A 16,683-nucleotide genomic window follows, 5' to 3' on the forward strand; every position below is an offset into this window, starting at 1 on the left:
TGTGTTTGTCGCTGTGTGCTCGTGGTGGAAAATAATGTAAACAGAGAGCGGCGTGTCGGCAATGCAATGCGCCGCGACGTAGGTCCCCTTCAAGGCCAGGCTGATGTTAGAAGTCAACAACCACATGCTTATAGTGGCATTGACAATGCATACGCCTGAGTAGTGTAGGACATATTATTAACAGGCTGCATTTGAGCATTAAATATTCAAATATTATTTGAATAATGGCATAGCAACCTGTGCTATAAAAATGTAAAAATCGAGAATCGAACCATGACCTTAGAATCAAAAACGTAATCAAATCGAGGATTTGGAGAATCGTGACACCCCTACTGTAGAATACCAGAGTCCATCCATCCATCCATCCATCTTCGCCCACTTATCCAAGGTTGGGTCGCGGGGGAAGCAGCTCCAGCAAAATCCTTAAAAGTGATTACCGGAAAGAAACGTGTCGCAGCGCAGTGTTTCCATTGAAGGTTAGTATGGGTCTTGACGTAGTTTTGCTGTGTAACGTGTAAAATGACACTGACCTATTCAACAGTGATCTTAATGGAGGAGTTTCCTTTCAGTTGGCGCACCTCTTACTAGAGACAGAAAACAGGGGAGAAACTGTCCTCACCTTAAGTTGGTCATCTTTGGAGCGAAGTGCTGCGTCTTTCTCCCGGATCATCTCCTTCAGCTGAGTGACAAGCAGCTCGGTTTGGGTGAGCCGCTCCGACATTTCTTCTACAGTAACCTCTCCTCCAGCAGCAGCAGCAGCAGCAGCAGCACGGGGAGAGCCTGGACCCTGGGGAGAGACGGGGGAGACGGTGGGCTAGTGACCACAATAACAGCACTGTATTCGGTTTGAAATGCTGCACCGAACGCACATCCTGATTAAACAAATGAACACACAATGTGTTTGCAACAACATTTCAGAGAGCAATAACAATATCTGGGGTGCGGTGACGCCAAATATAACTAAATAACGCATGGTTGCACTGCTCGCAAAGCATGTACAAGTTTGTGAAAAGATTGCTAGGTGAACGTAAAGCAGACGCTGAAGCTACACCAAACGCCACAACTACCAAAAGAACAAACAAAAGGCAGGAAAATACGCAGTGGTGACGACAATATCGATCTAAGGAGCACGATTCGACAGCCAGTCGAAGTCCAGCATTGTGTCTCGTCGACTATCCCGTCACAGAGAAAAGCGGCTCTAAAATTCAACTTAAAAGGGGCTTTATTGGCATGGGTAACAGACGTTTACATTGCAAAGGCAAGTGTGACATGAAACAAACATGAACATATTTGTATCTAATAAAATGGGGGGCAATGCAGAAGGTAATTTTATCAATCATTGTATTCCTAGCAAGATCGAATATAGAGATAACCTCATCAGGCAGTAGAGTAAATAGGAAGGGGGTGAAGAGCAGTGATCCCCCCCCCCCCACAGGAAGTGTGAGCTTTGGTTTTCTGAGTCAAAGCCCTGTGCTCAGCAGTCTACCTAATTCCAGTCGATCTGCACATGAAACAGACTGCGTAAGCTTTCGCTGGGTTTGCTTTGAGCCTCTTCCATTGCTAGTAATAGTAAAGCAGCACATGGTAACATCAAATGATTCATGAAAATGGCTGCTGTCTGAGAGATGTTAGCAGTACTGGCTAAAATCAAAGGTCACTCTGTGTTTTATTTTAAGTTTAGAAAAAGTAATGGGCGGACAAGGTGTAGAAGCGGTCCTACAAATGTATAAATACAGCAACACTTTGTTTTAATTTCAGACGTATTCTTGCGTTTTGTCTTCAGGGACCTTGGGTCTGCAATTATTACATCCAGTATTTATTTTTTTTTTTTTATAAACGTTTTAATGGAAACAAGCTGTGAGACACAAATGATTACTCATACGCAAAACATGTGATCGCTGTGTAGACACAGATTACAATTCAATGTGATCATTCAAGTAATGAAAAATAGGCATATATGTACTTACTACAGAGCCAGGCTCTCCCTCTTCACCGGAAAGCCATTTCAGCATGGTTTCAGTTTAGACCTGACACACACACACACACACACACACACACACACACACACACACACACACACAATAAATGATTCAGACTCCAGAAAAGTGTCCATGTTATCCCTGGTTGTGTCAGTTTTCGCTTCTCTGGTTTATAAGCACTTAGTGTTTTCCGACTAAGAATTTCTTCAGTCGAGTACAGCCCTAATATAATACTGGGGTTGTTTGAACCTCCAAAGAACACTAATACTGTCTAAATGAATGAGCAGGTCATCCCTTAAAGAGTTGCTTGCAGGCAATACAAGACTACTGGCGCTCTCTCACCATGTCACTATCTTAAAATATTTACAAGCATCCTAGAATGGCAGATAAAAGATGAAGTAAATGGCTTCAGTGGTGTAGTCCACGTATTACGCAGGTATACGCAGTATACCCACTAAGAAAGCTCCAGGATTTCCATATACCCACTTAAAAATGCACAATGACACGTAACAACATACGTTCCATTATATTTTTGATATATTTGAATTGTCATCTGTTTTTCTTCTTCACATAGGCTAAATAAAGGTAGTTCCACCGTAAATTGGTGCATAAAAGTGTGTCCTAATGCAGGAAATTAAGTCCTTGATGCTCAAAACTTCCCTGGAGGAGGACACCCAGACCCCCCCACTATAAAATGCCCCCTCCCCCCCAAAGAAAAGGCCATTCTGGCTCATATATACAGTATAGGCCCATACATATACAGTACAGTATACCCACTACAATACATTAGACTACACCACTGAATGGCTTTCAGGTCAGTACATCGGCCAACCTCACCAGCAAGCCCTCAGTGGTAGGCCAAGTGATTCAAGTGATTGTTGGGATGTAGGCCAATCAGAGAATCAAACATGATCATAAAGCCTCTCTCAATTTACAGTTGGTTGCAGGCTCCATTTTAGCGGCAGAAGGGCACAGCCTTGTTTAAAACCCGACTGACAGGTGTGGCTCTTGGTACGTGTTGTAGCTAGAACTACAAACGCATAGAAGAGTAATAAACAGGCCACGGATTCAAGGCCTGGTTTAACGTTGAGTTGACAACAGGCTGCATGGTTAGCTAAATTCATTCAGCTTGCTGAACGGTCCAACCCACGACGTGACGCAGGGGGAAATCAGGTCAAACTGGTCCTCTCACGCATATACCACAGTGGAATAAACTATCCTCAATGCTAACTGTGGCTATATGGTATGGTTGAAGAATATCCTGATCCATCGAACTTTGTGCAATTTATGTTATTTACACAAACGCAAAATGAAGTTGTTATTTTAGGATGACCAATAGGCAAAAAAAATAGCAGGTGCACAATCCGATGCAGAACAGTTCCTGATTGTGCTGTTAAGGTTTAAAGGACTGCATTGTGATGGACAGATTCATGTTAAAGATACTGCAGACAGACATGCAACTGTGCTTCTCTGGAAGTCCATTATTTAGCTGGAGATAATCACAGTTTTCAAGAAACCTAAAACGCAGAAAGGAAATAAAGTATTGCTGACTGAGCTGAGGAAAATTCCCCATTTTAAACACTATATTGTTAACAGTGTAGCGTCACTAAAAGTTGTCCGTGGGAAGCCAAGGTTTTGATATTAGCTAAGTTACTAGCTAGCATGCATCTGCAAATGCAATGCAAACAGACTAACCAGCGACTCATTTGAACTGCAAAAGCTTCAAACTTGTACCAGAAGAGAAAGCCTCGGGGGTTTGGGGGGTGGGCGTCGGCACCTCGGCCAGTTATTTAAACAAATACCGGTTATAGCTAACGTTAATCCAGCTAGCTAACTTTATCTTGCTACATGCTAACTTCGCTAGCATCGAAGTGCATCTCTTGACTATATCCACTTGATGAATTAAAGCTCAGTCAAGCAACTCGAACCCGTTAAATGTTACTTTTAAGTGCTTACCGGATTCACAGCTTCATGAAGAATCCACGTGAAACCTCACAACGTCGACAAAATCTCGTAAAATTACATTTTATTCCACTTGGCGACGATGGGACAGAGATATGCATTGGTCACGTTTGTCAACAGACAACTGGGAGGGAGCTGCGCATGCGCACTTCTGTCATGGTGACAGGTCTCCGGAGGAGGAGATATATGTATATATATATATATATATATATATATATATATATATATATATATATATATATATATATATATATATATAGATATATGTATATATATATATATCTATACATATATCTATAGATATATGTATATATATCTATATATATATAGATATATATATATATAGATATATAGATATATATATATATACATATCTATATATCTATAGATATATATATATATATATATATATATATATATATATACATATCTATATATCTATAGATATATATATATATATATATATATATATATATATATATATATAGATATATATATGTCAGTGGATATAACCCATCGATGGATGCATCGATATATATATATACACATATCTATAGATATATCTATATATCTATAGATATATATATAGATATATATATGTCAGTGGATATAACCCATCGATGGATTTGTTTAATAATTAACATCGGCTACAAAAAAGTCTACATAAAAGCCATGGATATGTCTGGACCTGTTAAAGCCATGCAGACGTAAGTCCGTTATTAGCTCAGACAGTTTATGCTTTTGTGCTTTTGATTTGTGTGTGTGTGTGTGTGTGTGTGTGTGTGTGTGTGTGTGTGTGTGTGTGTTCTCCCATCAAAGAGGAAACAAACACCGAGATCGTCACTTACAGTATCTCACAAAAGTGAGTACCCCCCTCACATTTTAGTAAATATGTCATTATATCTTTTAATGGGACAACACTGAAGAAATTACACTTTACTACAATGTAAAGTATTAAGGTTACAGCTTGTATAACAGTGTAAATGTGCTGTCCCCTCAAAATAACAAAACACACAGCCATTAATGTCTAAACCGCTGGCAACTAAAGTAAGTACACCCCTATGTTAGATTCCCATAGAGGCAGGCAGATGTTTATTTTGAAAGGCCAGTTATTTCATGGATCCAGGATACTATGATCCTGATAAAGATCCCTTGGCCTTTGGAACTAAAATAGCCCCACATCATCTCATCTCTGTACCTCTCATTTCCATCTTCGTTTAAACAGCCTTGTGCGGATCACTTTGCTTTTTTCAATCTATCTTATAGTCTGTTGTTTAATGCACAAACATTTCAGTGGAGCTGTCGTTGGCAATACAATGTTAACTTCTTTGAAAAACAAAGAAGTTGAAATATAGGAATGAAATAGAATAGAGGCAATATAAAAGTAAATTAAATATAAAATAACAATAACAATAGGCCTACACTTTATTGATATAGCACCTTTCAAAACACAGATACAAAGTGATTCACAATAAAAACACAAAACATTTAAAACACACAGAATAAAATTAACCAACTGCCTGAAACATATGACGGGCAAAAGAAAATAAAACAATAAAGTCAGGATGAAATGAAACTGTGACGTGCAGCTGTAAACAGGTAGTCTGGGACAAATTAAACGTGTATGATGTACTGTATCATAGGTGATGTATTGTCAGAGAAGCACAAGACATTGATGCAAACAATCATATGTATTGTTTGTTTTAAATGATGGAAGACAAGATGCTGTATGTATTACAACAGACTGTCGTGTGTAATACAGGTGCTCACTGAACTCAGGAGAAGAATGACTTTGGACCACAAACAGCTCCTTCCTTGGAACATACTGATCTTGTGATCTACGGCCCTTTATGAAGGACTCTATGCTCTGGATGCACGTTATTAGCTCATTTGGCACATTAGCACTGGTTTGTTCATTAGTTAAGTTTGTTATTATTTTATTAATTATTATTATTATTATTATTATTTCTTCTGGTATGATACTGTATGTAGCCTACTGTTTGTCTAGTTATAACTTGTATTTTCTAAAAACTTCAAAAAAAAAAAAAAAAGGTCTACAGGTAGTAGAAGTAGTTATGAAGACTCACAGTGTAACAAATCAGTTTAGTTTAATTTCAGATATTAATTATACTATATACAGTATGAATGACCTATGCCCCCCACAGAGCATAATCGGTTCAATGAAGATCACACACAGTTAGTCTATACATAGTATTCTATGACATAGTATTTATACATAGTATTCAATGACGTCATTCGAAGGGGGCGTCGGCCATATTGTATGGACAAACCTCAGTTAACCGTATTTAACTTCGGTAGGGATACGTTATTATGGAACCCACGCAACTTCCAGGCAAGACCCGGCTTCAATAGCATCCACACACTACTATTGGCCAGGCGTCCATGCTTACGCAAGGTAACGTAACCCGATTTCTTCAGGTCCTATCCCCTGACCAATCGGCTATCCTAACCATAACCACTCGAGGTCAATGCCTAACCCCAACCAATCGAGCTGCTTCGTAGGGCGGGTCTTGCCTAGAAGTTACATTGGATCCATAATAACGCACATCCACAACGTTCCACTTCCGGGATTGCTCCGGGGCCACCGGAAATTCCAGGATGGCCTTTTCCCTGGAGGCAGCTGGAGGGCCTTTGGGGCAACTGGTCCGCATAAACCCTGTCTGAAGTTTTCTAAAATCCATCGCTTGAGGTCGCCTGGTAATAAGTAAAGACTTCAGAGAGCTACTGTGCCTGGCCAAGAAATATTCCAACACACAAGTTTCCTTAAAATCACAACATATCGTTTTTACACTTTAGTTTTTGTACAGAATAAAGATACAACATGTTAGTCAGTGAGCTTATGAAAGTGTTAATAGGTGAATTTATGAACTTTGGACAGAGCCAGGCTAGCTGTTTCCTCCTGCTTCCAGTCTCAATGCTAAGCTAAGCTAAACGTACTGTCTCCTGGCTGTATTTTTAGCATACAGACATGAGAGTGGTGTTGATCTTCTTATCTTACTGTCATCAAGAAAGTGAATAATCTTAAATCTTCTAATGTAGAAGTGCTTCTCTAATACGATGGCTTAACTGCAGGTCATTTAATCAAAAAGACTTTTATTATTGCCTTCTTGTGGCAGGTGGGATTCTGAATGCGTAACACAACATTAGCAATACAATTTGTTGAAAACAAATTAAAAACCAATATCACGTATTAGAAAATGAGCACTAGGTACATGTTGCTACAGTAGTCTACAGAACAAATCTTCATGTAGAAAAACTGGAAACCATTTGACCAAAAAAAAATCTGCCAGATGTCCCTCTTTTCGGTGGGATATCCGTCCCCTTCCTCTTTCTTTGTATTGGCGTCCTAACCTCCGGTGGATTTGTGAGGACTATGGTTAACTGCTCCTCAGATCTGTGCAGGGTAAATCCAGACAGCTAGCTAGACTGTCTGTGAACCTGGGGTTTTTGGGGACCCTCAAAGTCTGTGGAAGCTCAGGGAAGTTGATCCCGGTTTGCCAGGTTGGTAATCCAGCAGTGGTGCACCGATGGGAATGGCCACGATGAATGGATGTATTCTGTGCGAAGTCCAGTTTTATTGCCATGGTTGAATGGTTGAAACTCGTAATCGTGAATCAGGAGCAAATTTAGAAATGTTTTCCAATATATATTATCGCAGCAATTTTGTATTCCCTCTCTGACAGTGAGGAATGAGATCAACTTTGATGCTCAGATCATTCAATCATTACACAAGACAAAGGTTAGTTTGTAACATCTATGGGAAGATGTTCTTTCTCTTTATACCTTGGCTCCCACTCTGGTCAATGTTGTTTCTTTAAGTTGGTGTGTTGCATGCCTTTGTTTTTAACCAGCCAGGGGTCATGACATCCAGGTGGGCAACCACGCCTTTGCATATGCAGTAAGGTCAAGATACATTCAGTCAAAGGTTACATTGAAAAAGGATTCAGCATGATCAAATACAAGGAAACCTAATAGTGTTCATCTGGTCAAATGTGATTTCATTCAAATGTAATACAGCACGATCAAAGACAACTTCCCTTCCAAGATATTTCAATAATAATTTAAGTGTTACGCCTGCTGGTGCGTTACACAAAAACTGACAACTCAACTCTCCAGTCCCTTTAAGTCGACCCTACAGGACCTTTTACTGTATGGATTGAGCCTGTCTTCCTAATCTTAGCCTTTAAGGCTCTTTGCCTTAAAGTATGACATCTATTGGCTTCACAAACACCCGCCCCTACCCCTCACAAACACATCGCAGACTTTTCAATATGCCTGTACAGTATGTTCAACTGCAAAACCACATGAGTTGGACAACAAAAATAAGCAGACATGATGTTTTACCTAAGACTTTGCAAGTTGATTTTCACACTACAGAATTACAAATGAAGTCAGTGTTCTCCTGGAAGATAGGAAAACACATTAAAATGTGTATGTGTGTCTGTGTAGAGCAGTAGTGGTAGAGTGCACATCCCCACTCGTGAGGTGCAGGGCAAAAAGGGGGCTGGATACAACTGAAAAGAATGAGATGCCTATGTGTGTCTGTGTCTCATTAGTGTCTCCGCAAAGCCAAGGGTTTCATACTATTAGGAAAAGAGCCTTAAAGGCTAAGACTAAGTCTGGCTAAATCCATACAATAAAAGCTCCCATAGGCCTCCAATAGGTGACTAAAAAGGAGTGTTGGCACAGAATCACTGAGGGTGTTTGTCTGTATTCTTGTGAGAAATGCATAATAGCTGCTAGTCCAGCTAATGTATAAATTATCACTCTAAAACACTACAACATGCTTTTGGCAACAAAATCAATCAATCAATCGTATTTGTCACATGAAATACGTACGAGGTTCTGTACAATTGCAGTGAAATGTTATTCCATCAGCTCCTTTTAACTTGTGCAGGATTCATCATAACGTAGAATGTGGGCGCCAGATGGACACAAAGAATAACACGTGCGGTATCCCAGCCCCAGCCGAGGTGGCGTGTGCCAGTGTGACGTCAAAATGACAGATCTCGCTGGTGCACCCGGATTTATTTCGCACGACCAGAGGTCGCACACCACTTTATTTTTTTCAGCGGCGCACAACAAAGCGGAAACAGGAAGCCTGGACGAGCTTGAGGGTAACCGGATGCCAGGACTCTCAGAGGGATTGCAGGTCTCTCTTGTAAACTTACTGGGTTAAGATGAGTTCTTTTATGGTGAGTATAAACAGTTATAGTGCTCTCATGACGTCACATATGCGCGCGCCAGCTTGGCTGCGGCTACTGAAAAAAGGCCTTATGAGTCACATGGTTGAACGGTGCCAGCACTACAGGATCTAGCCAAATCTTGATGAAGGGACACCACAGCTCCTGACATCCCGCTGAAAATCAATGCAAGCAGGAAGGCACGCAGGCCACCCATTTCATCGTCCGAAGTTGCAGTCTGTATTTAATCTCTCCACGCTTGCCGCGGTCCGCCCTTGAGTGCTCTTGGTTGCTGTGGTGCTGGAGCAGCCCCTCTTGTGACTGTTAATTGCCACATGGGAGTAAAACTGCAATTTCCAGGTCTGAAAAGTGAATCCTATGCTGAAGCTCCTTAAAGCTGCATTCTATCTCATTTCCAGCAGGCAGCGACTCCACTGGCTCCAAAAAGAACTCTATAGAAGTCTATGAGAAAATGAGCCTACTCATGATTTAATACCTTGGTAAACATTACCCTAACAAGATGGCTTCAAACCGATGTCACCGATGCTACGTCCAAAATATTTTTACAGTGCATGGTGGGAGTGGCAGTTCTTCTGGCACTACACGCAGGTCTTGGGGGTTGCTGGTCTTTCAGATTGGCTTCTTGCACTTCTGCAGGCCCTCTTCCCGTCACACTGAAGCAGCTGTTTTTCTTAGAAGCTCTGCAGACCCCTCTGGATTAGAGGATGGATACCCGACCCGAGCCCGACGGGACCCGTGGGCCGGGTTCGGACAGATATTTAGAAATGATGTTCGGGTTCGGGTTGGGCTCGGTCACATCAGGCCTATGTTAATTTAATTTCAATTGGCTATATGATTGGGCCTCGAGACTTCCAGGAACATGGCGGAGAGTATAGACGCCTAGTTAACGAGCTCTCCCAAGGCGGTTTAAAAAAATTCACAAATAAATGTAACTCGACAGATGAAAGCAAGGCATGAGTGGAGGAAACAAACTAGGAAGCCAGAAAAACATTGAAAAGCTGAAAAAACAACTCGTAATGGAAGAAATCTGCGAGCGCTACTAGAGCTGCTAGCGCTGCTAGAGCTAGCGAACACAAGGAAGGTGCAGTGGAGAAAACTGATGGCCAAGGCCAGGCAGAGACACTCCGGGCTGGACTCGCCACAATCAGTAACGACATAAGAGAGCTTAAACAAGAGTTACAACAAGAGCTAATTACACTACATGATTGGGCCACTAGACTTTTATTATTGCCTTCTTGTGGCAGGTGGGATTCTGAATGCGTAACACAACATTACACAATACAATTTGTTGAAAATAAATTAAAAACCAATATCACGTATTAGAAAATGAGCACTAGTTACATGTTGCTACAGTAGTCTACAGAACAAATCTTCATGTAGAAAAACTGGAAACCATTTGACCAATGTATAACAAAGGAGACATAGGGGTAGAATGCAAGACAGGATACCTGAAATTAAAATAAGGGGTAAATCCCAGAAAGGGGAAAGGACTGAGGCATGTCTTGGAGGATAGTCTCGCATTGCCAGACCTTCCTCCACAGCACTGCGGAGGAGGGTCTGGCTAGTCCACACAGCATTCTGGGATGGGAGAAAAACGTGCTCTGGTTTATTGGCATTTCTTTAAACCAATCACAATCATCTTGGGCGGGGCTAAGCGCTGGATGGAGCCACGGTGCCTCTGCAAAATAGCCTCGGGAAGGAACTTGTTTTGGTGGAACGTGTGTACATTCAAGTAGTTTTAGTCGTGTAGCAGAAAACTCAAATTGGACAGATAAATAAATCGCCTACTTGGAGGGTGATAGCAAAGGTACCATTTTTATTTATTTTTGTATTTATACATATCATGGCTTTGCTGGAGGTGCCATTATTATTATTTCTGTTTATTTGAATAGGGACAGATACAAAAAACATAGATTATTACACAAAGAACAATCCGATGCCTGTATCACAGTGTTTATAGCCATGGCTAATTCGCAACACCTGTCATAGCAGGGTTTTCCTACAATTATAAGGTTTAGGTGCAGCACCTGAGCCGTTTTGGACACCACCAAAGCCGAATGAAGGTAAAAATCAATGTCGGCATCAAAACTAACTAAATGATTTTTCTTAGATCTATCAAAGACTTCTTTAGCAAGTTTTGTCTTTCAGCTTTTTGAGCGTTATTTCTATTATCTGCCTTTGCTTTTCCATTGTTTTAGACACAGATATGGGAATAATAATGGTCCAAAATTTTGTGAAATTGATTATGTTTTTTATTGAAAAACGTCACATTTTCTTAAAGGGAGGAAACCCCTAAACCCCCCGACAAATATGTGCAGCTAAGCCACAAACATAGGAAAAACACTGCCATTGTTCTGTACATTTAATTCTGTCATATAATTTTCTTTCAGTTTTTTTTTTAGCTCTAAAGACTCTGACACACCAACCCGACGGCCGACGGTCGGCAGAAAAGACAGTCGGACTGATCAGTCGGCTCCCCGAGTTGGTCAAAAAAGTGCCTCGGAACACATCGAAGCGACGCCGACTTGAGCGTACATTCTGCGCGCGAGATGTAATATATCTCCATAACAGTGTGTACTGTCGCCCAAAAAATGAAAACCGGAAATGACGGAACATCTCTCTAGACCTAGTAAACACAGAGACTGTCGTCAGTCATTGTTTTCATCAGAGAGTGTTGATAGTAGTCAAGAAGGATTGTTGTTGTCATTACTCGCTGAACGGAAGAAAATACGATGGCTAGTACTAAGAAGATACGGGCGTTGTCAGCTCTCGGTTTTCTCTTGTGGAAGAAGCACTGATTCGCTAGTCAAGGGCTAGCACTCCACCAATCAGATTGGTCATTGAGTCCGACTGCCCATTGGCCAATTCAACAAGTCAAATTGGGCAAAATGGCTGCAGACGGCTCGTCCGACTGACGACGGCACGGGACACACCGAACAGACTCGAGTCACCGACCTCGCCAGACTGTCCAGCGGCCGATAATCGGGTTGGTGTGTGAGGGCCTTTATAGTGTAACAGATGTTGAGAGAAAAACGTTGTTGTTGGTTGGGTTCAGTGGGTGGCTGAAGGGGGGACGACAAAAGTTGTAATGTACTACCTGTGAGTGCATAAAATCAAAAAAGACATTTTTGAAAAAAAAAGATGAACGTGAGAGGCTTCTCTTCCAAAAACAGAGACCACAGAGAAGATTCAGGCTGCATCTCCTACAGTCGGCATGTCCCACAACTGAACAAATAATCCCTTTAGATTATCCTGAATCTCGGACTGTCAGATGCAGATTATTTCCTTGGATAATCACAAACCCAGTAACGTATCAGCGTTTCTCTGACGGACTGAACACAGACGGCAGATTTATATACTGTCACTTAGCGTCCAATTCATTTGTCATAAAAACATACACTGTACATCATGAAGTCAGGTTTTCTTCTCCTGCTGTTCAACGAACCAATCACAGGGCCCGATGTCCAGTTTGAGCTGTTCCATCACCCACGGGTCCTTTTCAGCCCCTTCAATAAATTCCTCCAAAGAAATCTGACCTAATTCACAACAGAAGGACACACAATCAGAGTCTGAATGTTCCTCAAAGTACAATTTTAACAGCACAAGAAAGGAGCTGGAGGGGTTGTGTTGACACCGTGCGAATGTGGACACATTGTAATATGACTTACTGTCGTTATTCTTGTCCACCAGATCAAATATTCTGTCACAAATATCTTCAATATTCCCTGTGTCGGGATCATTGTGACTCTTTATCTTGTTGATGATCTGAGCAGATGGAACAAAGAAGAAAAGTTGATTTAACTTCAAATGTTCCAACATCCAACATTTATGGCAGCTTTGCACACTGTAGATATTTAAGACATTTAACAGAACCTTACTTCCTTTGTATGTATTTATTTTGTGTACTTCTCTTGCACTACACCTTTTCAATTCATATAGTAAGTTACCTAATTTCATTTTTATTTTGTTTTATCATATATATTTTATTGTAATGGCACCTGCACCAAAACGTCCCCGGTAGCATGTACTTAAAAATGTAATGTAAATATGAATATTGTTCTAGTTTCTTCTCTCCTCTGTGACAGTAAACTGAATATCTTTGAGTTGTGGACAAAACAAGACATTTGATCAGAATCAGAATCAGAAAAAGCTTTATTGCCAAGTATGTTTTTTTACACATACAAGGAATTAGTTTTGGTGTTGTAGGTGCACGTCACACATTCTCTAAAATAAGTTAAACATACAGGTTAAACAGAACAAACTATATAGTTTGAGGACGTCATCTTGGGCTTTAGGAAACACTGATCCACATTTTTTTTAGATTTATTGACATTTCAGAGACCAATCGCGATCACGGAAGGCTTGTATCATGTGGACGCGCCAACAGTTTTCTTGTCATTACTTGAGAAACTACACACTATAGCTTTAATACACTTATATGTCATTGTCACTCTAAAAAAAATGTCTTTGGACTGAGAGATGACTAAAAGCTATTCAGACACCCACAGCTGAGCGATGGAAAACATGTGCATTGTAGTTCAGAGATAGATATTGTGGTTTTTGAATGTTATCATTCTGCATCAGAAGTGGAAATGAAAACACAAATGTGGACAATATTGTCTGAAGAAAGTGTCCTGTTGGAGCATTACAATATTAGTGCCCAATCCAATCTTGCAAAATAGTCTAAAGCAACTGATTAAAATAAGTTTTTTGATCATAAATAAAATACTTACTTTGACGAGGTGTCTCACTTCCTGTCTGTCCAAACAGCCATTTCCATCTCGGTCATAAACTTTAAAAGACCACCTCAGTTTGTCCTCGAGTTTTCCACGAAGAACAAGATGCAGCCCAGCCACATACTCCATGAAGTCTATATTTCCATCCTGAGAAGCAAATAGCACAGTGGACAGGTAAGTCAGTCACACTGCCTGCCAACAAAGGCTAATATAATGCAATACTAAAGCCAATATTGACGCTCATCATTAAAGGGTTACTTTTTTTTCAACCTGGAACATATTTTGCCATGCTTTTAGGTCCAAATGACAAGTGACTGACAACATTCTTTGAAATTGGTCCAGTATTAAGCAAGAAGAAACAAGACACAACAAGAGTTATTGGACAATTGCACACCATTAATTTACGTCATGGGCGATTTTAGACCCTTTTTAGGGGGGCTCAAGCTAAGTTAGTTTAACATGAAACAGCCCCGAAATCCTCATCACCAAACCCACCAGACTCCATGTAAATAATCTGTAATTTTATCATCGTAAATGTCATGATTGTGATGTTCTGTTTCCTGTTTTATTTTGAAGTCTGTCTTGTCTCCCTTGTCCTGTCTAGTTTACTTCCTGTCTTTTGTTTTCCCGCCTGTTTGATTGTTCTGCCCTGATTTGTTTCACCTGTTGTGTCACCTGTTTCTTGTTAGTCCTTGTTAACCTGTGTATTTAGTCTCTGTGTTGTCTTTGTCTTGTGTGGGAGCATTCTGTTACTGTCCATTTGGGGGTGCTGTGTAGTCTGTTGCTGTGTGTTCGTGTTTGGAGTCTACCCTTCGTCTCTGAGTTCCAGTTTTTGAGATCCTGTTCTGTTTGTTGTGTGATTAGTTTTTGCCTGTTGCTTTCTGGACACTTTTGGTATGTACTTAATTTTTGTTTAATAAATCATCTAAACTGCATTAGGGTCCAAGCCATTCCTGACAAACCGTGACAGTAAAACACACTTCATTCAAAGTGGACAGAAACAAAACGAAAGCAATAAAAGCCGTTTTAGTTCGTCTTTCCACTGTTCCAACAATCACCACTCTGGTTCTAAAAATATTGTTTATTTAAATGGAGTCTGGTAAGTTGGTGGCAAAAACAGCACTTTTAGTGGATGTATAAAAACCACGATTACCCTTTAACATTGTTTTATTAAACATTCCCTAACATAATGTACACACTTTCTCTCACACACACACACACACACACAACACTGTTACATTACCTTATTTGTATCAAAGGATCGAAATAAATTTTCCATATATGCAGATTCTTCTTCCGTGGAGTTGCTGTTGACTCCAAAGATTTTCTTGAATTCATGTAAGTGCAGATTTCCACTTGGACATTCGCTCGCAAATTTACGGTAAAGTTCCTGGATGTGTTGCAGAGTCACTTCCTTATCTGTGCTACTGTGTTCTTGACCCATAATTTTAAATAATAAAGAAGCAAAAAACTAAGTTGTTAAAATAAAGAAAAACCTACAGAGCATATTCCTCACCGTGCACTAACCGTGGATCCATGGCTTGGTATCTGCACACCGCCAGACTCCCACTCTAACTGTTTCAAGGTAATCTGCTTGACAATCCAATTGACCTTTCTCTACTTCACTTTTCTTCAAATCCCTCTCAAGAATGCCTTTTTCTTCAATATTTGCACTTCCAAAAAAGGTGACAAAGCCACTTTCCCATTTCTCTGAAGACAAATACAGATTCCCTCACTTCTGAGCACTTGTGCATGTGCTCAAAAGCAACTGCTCCTTTGGTTTTTTGACAAACGAAAGAGTGGATTGACCCCTGAAGACAAAACAGCACTGCCGAGCTCTTGACAGGATTAAAAGATGCATGACGTCAAAGCCTGAGTGGTCTTGGTAAACCAGTTTATCCACCGAGGTCTACGTGAGCTCAGTTAACCCAACGTGACCTGCCCGATGAATGCAGAATAAGAAATACAAGTTTTTGTAATGGAATTGAACTGTGGCACCTGTTTTAATCATATTATTGTGAATGATATGAGCCTAATTGAAGAGTTTTTGTTATAGTGCTGCATTTTGTGTGATGCTCTGATTGTATTAATTGTAACAGAAAACATTGATAATATTAAAACATACTGATGATTTGTGACTGAAGATAGATGATTTGACATAGGGGCCAACACAACAGTGGTGGAATGTAACTTAGTACATTTACTCAAGTACTGTGCTTTGTTTTTACTGTAAATAGTTTTATTAGGAAGCTTCATTTAAAAAAAAATAAAAATGACTTTTCTATATACAAAAAATATAAGGAAGAGAGCGGGACTAGAAGGGGGGCACGGGGTGGCACAAGTGAAATTAATAATAAATGTGATGTTTTTTTTTAGCAGAGTAACATTGTGTTGTTCTATCCTATCCAATATTTTCTATATTTCTAAGCAGATTTTCTGATAAAATGTCCCCCCAACATTAATGACTAGTTACTAGACAAATTAGGATTTTTGCTCACAAAACACATGTAGTTTATAAAACACAATGTTTTTTATAAACTACATTTGCCCCCATACACCCGGCCGACCAATCTGGAGTCAATCCCAGCTGTCCATCATGACGTTCGCCCCATTTGAATAGCATCAAATAACCAATAAAAACCAAACTGATCAGAAAAATGAGCACTTGAACAAACATCAGCGGGATCAGATCTACCTAAAATGACGGGCTGGTGGCTGAGACGGGTGATTGCATTGTTTCAAAAATGAGTGGAATAATTACTTCTGGCATGACATGGCATT

The 16,683-nt window shown here is 40.2% G+C and overlaps 2 protein-coding genes across 4 annotated transcripts in view; both read right to left on the reverse strand.

Annotated features, from left to right (window-relative positions):
• Window positions 1-4,061, reverse strand: part of LOC144521253 (uncharacterized) — a 48,875-nt gene extending 44,814 nt beyond the window's left edge. For all 3 annotated transcript variants that reach the window (XM_078255719.1, XM_078255711.1, XM_078255702.1), the window contains exons 1-3: window positions 3,936-4,061; window positions 1,968-2,027; window positions 620-787 (exon numbers count right to left, since the gene is read on the reverse strand). In XM_078255719.1, coding sequence (XP_078111845.1) covers window positions 620-787; window positions 1,968-2,012 — 213 coding nt within the window. In that variant the 5' untranslated portion in view covers window positions 2,013-2,027; window positions 3,936-4,061. The remainder of the gene's footprint in view (window positions 1-619; window positions 788-1,967; window positions 2,028-3,935) is intronic.
• Window positions 4,062-12,074: 8,013 nt separating this feature from the next.
• Window positions 12,075-15,592, reverse strand: LOC144523067 (guanylyl cyclase-activating protein 2-like). Its single transcript, XM_078258369.1, has 4 exons — window positions 15,146-15,592; window positions 13,900-14,049; window positions 12,835-12,931; window positions 12,075-12,702 (listed from the first exon to the last, which is right to left on the reverse strand). Exons 1-4 carry the CDS (start codon window positions 15,344-15,346, stop codon window positions 12,581-12,583), a joined length of 570 nt encoding a protein of 189 aa, XP_078114495.1. The 5' UTR covers window positions 15,347-15,592; the 3' UTR covers window positions 12,075-12,580.
• Window positions 15,593-16,683: the final 1,091 nt, after the last annotated feature.

The sequence above is a fragment of the Sander vitreus genome, chromosome 1, assembly GCF_031162955.1.
Source record: "Sander vitreus isolate 19-12246 chromosome 1, sanVit1, whole genome shotgun sequence".
Classification (NCBI taxonomy): domain Eukaryota; kingdom Metazoa; phylum Chordata; class Actinopteri; order Perciformes; family Percidae; genus Sander; species Sander vitreus.

Coding starts and splice junctions, on each gene's coding strand:
- LOC144523067 (XM_078258369.1), bottom strand. CDS start 15,346: ATGGGTCAAGAACACAGTAGCACAGATAAGGAAGTGACTCTGCAACAC. Junction 14,050..15,145: donor GATCCTTTGATACAAATAAG/GTAATGTAACAG, acceptor TTTGCTTCTCAG/GATGGAAATATAGACTTCAT. Junction 12,932..13,899: donor AAGTGAGACACCTCGTCAAA/GTAAGTATTTTA, acceptor CCATCTGCTCAG/ATCATCAACAAGATAAAGAG.